We start from the raw sequence: 9,290 nt of genomic DNA, 5'->3' as shown, positions 1-9,290 counted from the left end.
GTGAGATAAGTCACTGGTTGGTTCCTTGGACTCTGGGGCTAACTACATAATGACGAAGCTTACGTCACTGGGGCTGGAGTTTACTCGCAGGGGTGGAAAGTATAATCCCTGTGAGAAACTGCTCCTCTCCACCAAAGGGGTAGACCCACAACACACTGGAAAGATTAGGTTTTTTGGCTTTCATGGGGATGCCTCTGTATCCCTACATAACAGTCAGAGGCTGTGGCTGGAGAGATTAGGGTGTGGGCGCCTGGGCTTAGACTGCTAGCACTGCTGGCCCTCTAAAGTCTGAAAAACTCATGACTCTTCTGCCTGAACCATCAGCAGCCACTGTGTCTCTTCAACAGATCCTCAGAATAATACACCACACCACACCGAGAAGCAGTTTAAAAAGCCTCACCGGTTCCAAACAGAGGAAGATGCCAAGCTGGCTGCACTCAGGGAAGCAGTGGGGCATAAGAGGAGAATGATGAAAAAGAAGCTGGAGGCTCTGAGCAGGGAGACGCAGGTCTTTCACACAGTCAGAGCCACAGAGAAGGAGCTGAGACTTGAAGATGACTCTTTCCTAAACAGCTATGGGGCTCTGTCCCAATTTCAGAAACTGTCTCCAACCTCAGCTGACATCTTAAGTTAGAGACAATTGAAGCTGGGAACTTTTGTGTCCCCACCATGTTGATTTTTTTGGAGCCAGGCATGAAACTATTTAGAGTAGAGGGCAGAGTACTAAGTTAACAACTAACGCAAAGCATAGTTGGTTAGCAAGCTGAATCCATAAAATGTATGGATGCAATACAAAGACACTAAAGTCTGCTTTTCAGCACTAAATTAAAGACCATTAAACATTGTTGACAGCCTTTACCTCACAGCAGGATATATATAATTCCAAAAAAATGCTGCAAAAGGCACGATCAGCATAAACACAATCACAGGTTTGGTTCAGGTCTGTTTGCACACCTGTCACTCCTCCATTTTAGCCTCCATAATATCTAAATAGTAGGGGTGCAACGATACTTGTATCGATATTGAACCGTTCGATACAGTGCTTTCGGTTCGGTACGCATATGTATCGAACAATACAAAATTTGTAATTTATTTTATCAACTTTCCTTCTGACGATGCTGTCTGTGTTGAGCGCTCAGTGAATCTGCGTTCGACTACTCCGCCTAGGTTGCACTGTCGAGCGCAGATCCACTGAGCGTTCAACACAGACAGCATCGTCAGAAGGAAGAGCGCAGGGCAAGCTAGCGAGACAGAAGTTAAACTCTCCTTGCAACATGGCAAATTGAACCTCCCCCACCCTCATTCAGATCTGGCATTTGGAATTATTTTGGTTTTCATGTGACGTATGACCCTGAAGGTAAGCGCGTCATGGACTAAAGTAAAACAGTATGTTGGATGTGCCACGCAATGCTCAATTACATGGGTGGGAAGTAGTGTGTTAGTGCAGTTAGCTCATTAACGTGTTAGCCGTCTAGCCCCACGCATGGAGCGATCAGGGGTAGCTCGTTAACGGAGATTTGCCGTGTTGTGGCGTTAACGTCATTTCAACGAGATTAACGCTGACAGCACTAGTGGGAACACAACGAATATGACTGCACATTTACGCCGACATCATCCTAGTGCAAAGACAAGTGGAAGCAGACAAAAACAACAAGCATGCATGCTACAAACTTTACCCGAGTCATTTAGATAGCCGTTAGCACATGATTCTCCTTATGGGGACCTGATATGTTTAATATTGTGGCGAGCTCAGACAAGGAGGAGACGGAGGTGTCGTTTGGTCTTGCTTCCCGTGAGCTAGCCAGGGAGCACAGCCGTTTATTGACATCTGCAGAAGAACACTGCCGCTAGCTAACTGCTCAGCGCGGCAACAGCACAGCAACAACAACAACAACACACAGGGCGCCCTCTGACCCCGGAAGGACACACCGTCGCAGCGAGAGGGCGTCACCCGTCACTATGGCAACATAAACAAAACATAACTGTACAAACAGAACCCCGAACAGCCCTGACCCGCTACAATATGCTGCTGAGAATATAGCCCAGAAGAAGCGGATAGTATAGCTTTTATTTTGGAAAGAGCCATTTCTCTGTAATAAACTCTCTTTTCCAAAGATGAGTGATTCCTCAATCAGATACAGGGCTTGCAAAATCGCTAGCCCGACGTCCCGGGGCTAGCGATTTTTCCAGTCGGGCTACCAAAATCTATCTCTGCCCTGCCCGTCGGGCTATTGTAGGAAGGAAAAATATATGTCAATGCTTTTGCATTCTTTCGGAAATGTAGCTGGGTAATTATGTCATTGGCATCGGTGAGCCACTGTCAATATGTGACATATTGAAATCGCGTTTGAATTTGCGCTTGTTTTTTGCTTTCACTTGTTTCACTTTGCAATCGCGCGAACTGTGTATAGAGAGCGACAGCACTGATTGGTGAGTGATGATAATTTGCGCACCAATTCCTCTGACATCGTCTTATCAATCGTTAGCTTACTATGCAAACATGACAAGTGAAATCTCCCGCAGCAAGCTTAAACATATGAGAGGTTGATCGCGCAGAGAATCGCTGACCGTTATATGTGTGTGTGTGTGTGTGTGTGTGTGTGTGTGTGTGTGTGTGTGTGTGTGTGTGTGTGCGTGTGTGTGTAAAAGCAGCAGGATATATATTTTAGTTCTGCTGAGCCAAATAAGACAGGTCAGGGTGAAGAAGTGACAGCCAAAGAAAAGCTTACCACAAAACGGAAAAGTTATGACAAATCAGACTATAAGGCAAAAAGAAAGTGCAGCTTTATGGTTTCATGGACAAAAGAATTTCTGTGGCTGCAATATGACGAGCTATATAACCGGGGCTGCACATAAGTGGTCCGCAGGTGCGCATTCGCAGTCAAAAAAACCAAAAAAAAAAAAACGCGCACAAGATATGAAGTTGCAACGCGTGTTTGCATACATAAGATTTTCTGGAGGAGGACAGACATTTGTTTAAAACTCTTAAAGATGTCGAAGAAGCTCCTTTAAGCAACTACTTTGGTGTTCCTCCACCTCCAAAGAAATGTCAGGAGTCCGAACCACAAAAGAAGCACGTATTCTCGGTAAAGTGGTTGCAGGAGGTGAGCTGGCTTCAAACAAATGATGAACGCACAGAGATGTGGTGCGGAATGTGCCGTGAAAATCCCACTCTAGCGGACAAAAACAGTGCTTTTTATATGGACACAAACGCGCGTTGCAACTTCTTATCTGGTGCGCGTCTTTTATTTTGACAGCGAATGCGCACATGCGGACCACTTATGTGCACCCGTGTAAATAACATAATGTTCTGCCGGGTGTGTTGTTGGTTTTCTCTCGATTTCTGAGTCGACAAGCGCCTTTGTTACTGGGACCAGTCATTTTAAGAAAGGCCCCCATTAGAACCCATGAGAAATGCAAGAAATGCATTATTGCTCAGTCTGCAATATCTTTCCCAGAACAAACACCAATTGCAAATAACATACTAAAAATAAACCTGAAAAATCTGTTTAGAACAGCGTACTATGTTGCAAAGAGTGAACTACCACTGGCAAAATTTAGCAGTCTTTGCAAACTTCAAAAAGCAAATGGCCTAGATCTTGGTTCCACTTGTCTCTTACCTGTGACTTCAGTGGAAATTTCAAATTCAGGATCTGACACAGACTGATTCATGTCCTACACAGTTCTTACAAGTTTCTGTTCAATTAGAACCAAGTATTTGAGTTGATGATTGTAATTTTTATACAATGTTGTAATTTGTTTTTCAACAATTTTTTGATTAATGTTTTGTTTCCTTTACAATATTATACTTTAATGTATAATATTGTAAAGGAAACAAAACAGGAAACAAAACATCAATCAAAAAATTGCTCTCTTTTTTATTCGGGCTACTTACATTTATTTTGGGCTACCAAAAACTGAAGAGTCCCTGTCCGAAGGGCTACCAGGGATTTTGAAATTTTGAGAGCCCTGAGAGATATTTATTTTTTAAATTACTTTTGTTTCAGCAACATTAAATTTAAAAACTGTACTTTTGAGTTAAAATATATATTTATAATTTTAATAAATGACAAATTAAAAAGGCATGAACATTTTTTTGTATCGAAAAAATATCGAACCGTGACACCAAAGTATCGAACCGAACCGAACCGTGAATTTTGTGTATCGTTGCACCCCTACTAAATAGATGAGTTATCAAAAATCCATGACAGTAGTGAATGTTCTGAAGGGGTAAACTGGCTATAGAGACCAAATCCTTTACCTGTGCTAGGATATAAAGATGCTATAAATAGCCTACTGTTGGTACGGTGGATTCTGTCTTTAGATTATTAAGATACTCTGTTGTTGATGTGGCACTTTAATTGACAGGTGAGCCCAGCTGTAAAGATGCAGATACATAAACCAGGCTTAAAACAGTCAAATTCCTTTTTGATACTGAGGTTTGAAACTATAATATGACCAGATATTACTCTGTACAGTCACTATTTGTTTAATTAATGAACCAATGAGCACTATAGGAAAAAGAGTGGCTACTAATCAGCTGTCTCCAAGCACCGAACACTATCGTGAAGCATATTCTGGACTTGGAACAGGTTCATTTCATAATAATATCTTTAAAAATGAAAAAAAGAAAAAGCTTATTTTTTTTCATTTTTCCATTCTTTAAGCTAGCTACCACACAAATTATTTTAAACAAGGAAGCCGAGAGATGAAAAGCGCTGAAATTTAAACCTAAATCTTGGTTAAGATATGCAGGAAATCCTCTTGTGGTTCATTTTTATTCATTTGACAGCCATTTTGCATCCCCCTCCCTCTTTCAGGGATGCAAAATGGCGCTATTTGCTGGCTTCTGTAAACTGTTTACTAGATGTTTCCTAAGACTGAACACTGGCTGAGCTTAACAGATGCTACAAAGTGTCCATGCAGCTTCAGGGTTGTCCTGCCGTTACCTTTCCACCCGGCCAGGCTTCGCCGTTGTTGCTCGACCTCCTGCTTTGAACAGAGCACTTCCTTCTCATAGTCTCTTACAGCTTCTTCAAAGAGGTTGAATATTTCCTCGGCAGCCGCCTGCAGTCGTTCATTGACCACAGCTCTTAGTTTCTCTGTTTTGAACATTTCTGCGGGCGATAAGAGTCCTCTAGTCTGTTTTTGGACGAGCTCAGGGGTGAAAGGCTGCTTTTGGGTTGCCAGATATCGCGAGAAAACCAAGAACTGTCAACATTAAAATGACTTTCTGAACACAAGTGTAACCACATCCACGTGATCACTCACAATCATCGTATCTTTTCGTAATTTGCAAATCACAAATATACCATAAAATTAACTGTGTGTTTTATTGTATAGGACTGTATTATACTATAAAACAATGTTCATGAAACGGACAAACAAAAGTTTAAATCATGCAATACGAACTTTCAAGGACATAAATATGCTGAAGTTGCCCAGTGAAGCTGTCTGCAGCAAATACAAATGGCACGCTGTAAAAGCGAATTCACGTTTATAGAAGGACATGGCAACAAAGGATTGCCGAGGCACACTGTAATACGATCATATTTCCATGATAGAGCTTTATTGCCACCTACTGGTCAAGAAAGAAAAAAAATGACGTACATGTTTGTATTGATCACCTATTTCAGTGCTGTTTGATTTCAGGCTGCCTACATATCAGAGGTCTCTAATTCTCCCCCTGCCCATCAAGAGGAAAGTTAAAAAGAAAGAGAGAAAGTTCTTCTTTTTGCTGTTCTTTTAGGGGTTGCAAGGTCAGATCACCTTCCTTAATCTCACCCGACCCCTGTCGTCTCAACCCTCTGCGTGTTCTCCTTCCCTTACATCCATAAATCTTCTCTGCGATCTTCCTATTTTCCTCCTGGCTGGCAGCTCCATGCTCAGCCAGGATATATCCAATATATCCATTATCGATTCTCTGCACTTGCTCAAACCATCTCAGCTAAAGTTTCCCTTTGATTTACTCTTTTCCATCCTGGTCAGTCCCAGTGAAAAGCTCTTCTTAACATCTCATCACAGCTTCCCGTCTCTTCGTCAATGCCGCAGTCTCTAGACCACACAGCTCTCACTCCCATCTTCTAAAACTTCACTTTCACTCTTGCTGTTGTCATGTCCAGTGCTCTATTTTGGCATCTTTAAAATGCTTCACCTAAGGCCTTTGAATGCTGTCACGATCAAGCCAACAAAACTGGGGCAGCTGCGGCTCAGGTGGTACAGTGGGCTGCCTACTGATTGGATGATTTGTGGATCAACTGACTCCTCCGGTTGGCACGCTGAATATCTTCCAGCAAGATACTGAATCCCAGGTTGCTCCCAAAGCGTCCATGTAAGTGCAGGTGCAAATGTTGGAAAGCACTTAGGTATAGATAAAAGTGCTGAATGAATATGTAAGATTACATGAATGAGATCTGCAGTAGCAACTGAGTAGAAAGCTGCTACATAAGCACCAGTCTTGCTCAAATCACTAACCAATGTTTGTATGCTTTTTTCTGTAGGTACATCTCTACACCCTGCACACCCAGGATTATCTCCTGAATTAAAACTCGTAAATATCCTGTTTTAGAGTGATTACATATTCAAAAAAGACATGAAAAGTTAATTTCCCCCCTTATTACTTCAATTAGGTTTAATTTCTTTTTCAAATCAAAAATCTCCATTAAATCCAAAGAGTTCTCAAACTTTTTTCCCCCAGCTGGTTAATTTCGCCCTGCCCGAGTAATTAACCAGATTTCCTCTTGCAGTTGTCCACCATGAGATGGCAGCAGATATCCAAATAAAGCTCCCAGTCAGCAACACACACAAAGCAACAGATGGTTTACCTTGGGCAACGTTGTAGCCACAAACGGCTGATTTATCGCATTTTTTCAGACATATCGTGGAAAAAATTCAGAGAGCATAAGTTGAGAAACACTGTTTTGTTAGATCTTATCTTCCATTTGTCTTCATTTCTCCTGCAAACGAAAATAAATCTGTATCATTTAACCCCAATCTTGAATCACTGTATGTACTTTTATTCTAAACCATACAACTGCCTTATCCTCCAAAAAACAAGAATACGATTTCTTTAAAATATACTTTACAGACTTTTTTCATTTGTAATCAAGGATCTTTATTTCACAATAATTCCTATTCTATATTGTATATCATATGTTTCCTGTTTCTCTCCCCATTGTGTCCCTAAGCTGCCAAACCTTTTTAAAATGCCAGAAATACCACTACTATATATCGTCTGTTTAGACTTGAGGCTTAGAGCACACAATTTCAGCACGCTCAGACAATAACATACCAGTGGGGGGCCACACACAGCAGAGCAGAGACCAGGCACCATCTAAATTTTGTGTGCCAGAGCTCAGCCTGCAAAGACTGCACACTTCGATCTACCCAAGCCAGATGCCAATGTGACATTAAAATCCATTTTTAAGCCACAGTTCTAGCACCAAGTCTGAGTGGTCAGATATCAGACAGAGCTGGAATTTACAAGTCCTCATTTGTCTTTTAAAACCCGTGTGGGATTGTAAACATATCAAGGACTTACAGTCCTTTTGTCCCATGTGTTTACACTGTAATAAACCTTAACCACTTACAAAAGGGCTCTTTAGAAATAACACACAAAACAAAGATCATATTTCAGTGTTTCTTTCATTTCTATCTCATCAGCTCATCGTCCTGGAAACTCACCTCTCACAAAAAGTAGTATAAGAGCATCAAGCATGATTCAGTGATCTCTGAATACAGTTTCTACTTCAGGCAATCCTGAACCAGGCACAGATGGTGTGACATCTTTGTTTAATTTATTTATTTCAGCTTAGTTCAGGAGTTCATGTCACAGTTCCTTCAATTATTCTTCGATTATTCTATACAGCAGCTGTAGTTTTCAGGAAACGTTATCCAGGTGTTTTGAAGGACAACTTATAATTCCATCAGTTTTGACAAGATTTCCAGCACCACTGACTCACAGAGCTTTCGTTGTGTTTTACAGATGACTCTAGAGAGTCGCTGTTGTATCCCTCTCCTGACTTTCTCCATACAAATTGTCTGTTATGTATGGGCAACTCACTGGTTTATCCCTTTAGTTAGGTCAGTGTTAAATGGCTTAAACAAAAAGAAAATCCTCTGACAATGATCCGGTACAAGTACAGTGGAGAAAATGAGTGAAAAAGCAGCCAATGTCCAAAGAAAAAACTCTTAAAGACCTCAGAAAGCCTGGAGAACTATAGCTCAAGACCACTTTATTAAACATACAAGAAATATAAAGAACTGAAAAATGGCTCAAGACTTCTTTACAGTATTGTCTCTAAAAGTGCGACACAGTTGTAGTGTTTAGTAAGAAACTGTGATTATTTTTTAAAATATTAGGTTGTCACATTACCATATACGAAAACTAGTTCAAGGTAAATTCTATATAATAAATTATTTGACAAGTTTTAGTTGCAGGTAACTCGATGGCAGCACTCATGGCAGCTAAAGCAAATTACTGTGGTAACCTGGTAGTTAGCCTGACTTAATAGAAAGACTTTCATCCCTTTTTAAAGTCACAGCAATCACTATTACTTGATTTTCTGCAGGTTTTCAGTTTAACTTACGAGCTCAAAAAGAATATCAACTACAGGGTACAAATTTGTAACGTTTTTTTCCCCTAGATTATATATGTTGTGTCTTGACATGACACAGCAACAACTGTGCGACCTGCAACTTCTTTGATATGTTCAGAGGAGTTATATCTCTGTGATGGACAATGACCACAGTCACAAAAATATTTTTATTGCATATACACACAATCTGACCCACTCACCCCACCGATTCGTCTGTAGTGTTTATTTATAAAGGTCAGAGCCAAACTTAAAGAATTAAAGAAGGAAAAAGAGACAGAGGCAAAGACAGAGATATAATTGCTCTTCAGCAGACTCATTAGACAAGGCACCTGAATCCCCTGACTGAATTGATCTTTCAATCATGTTCTGCATATTAATCATTAAGGTTTTTCATGTGCACAGTCACTCATGGCTCATTCGCAGCAGATATAGCTTTGGTGTTTTAAAGTCTGGATTTTCACAGGGAGAACTCCAGTGCACAAATTGAATAACTGTTAATTAGAAGGTTCCGAAAGAAAAGTTTGCCATCATCATTCGCATCCAGTCAGAAAGCAATGAAGAAAATGAGCCGTGAAGCTGTGATTTGCCGAACAAAGGTTTATTTTCCAAAATTAAAACTAATTGCAGCTGTGAGTATAAAAAGGAAAGAACACACATAGACTGACTCCCTGTAAAAAAGGAAAGAATGAGTTA

At 40.7% G+C, this 9,290-nt stretch overlaps 1 protein-coding gene across 2 annotated transcripts in view; it reads right to left on the bottom strand.

Annotated features, from left to right (window-relative positions):
- Positions 1-5,177, bottom strand: part of LOC308399031 (uncharacterized protein) — a 7,434-nt gene extending 2,257 nt beyond the window's left edge. Inside the window, exon 1 of one of the 2 annotated variants that reach the window (XM_080885968.1) lies at positions 4,950-5,177. In XM_080885968.1, coding sequence (XP_080742094.1) covers positions 4,950-5,115 — 166 coding nt within the window. In that variant the 5' untranslated portion in view covers positions 5,116-5,177. The remainder of the gene's footprint in view (positions 1-4,949) is intronic. The other variant, XM_080885969.1, reaches the window with a different exon arrangement.
- Between the last annotated feature and the right edge of the window lie 4,113 nt (positions 5,178-9,290).

Source organism: Rhamphochromis sp. 'chilingali' (assembly GCF_963969265.1).
Source record: "Rhamphochromis sp. 'chilingali' genome assembly, chromosome: 6".
Classification (NCBI taxonomy): domain Eukaryota; kingdom Metazoa; phylum Chordata; class Actinopteri; order Cichliformes; family Cichlidae; genus Rhamphochromis; species Rhamphochromis sp. 'chilingali'.
This window is presented reverse-complemented; position numbering and strand designations above follow the sequence as displayed.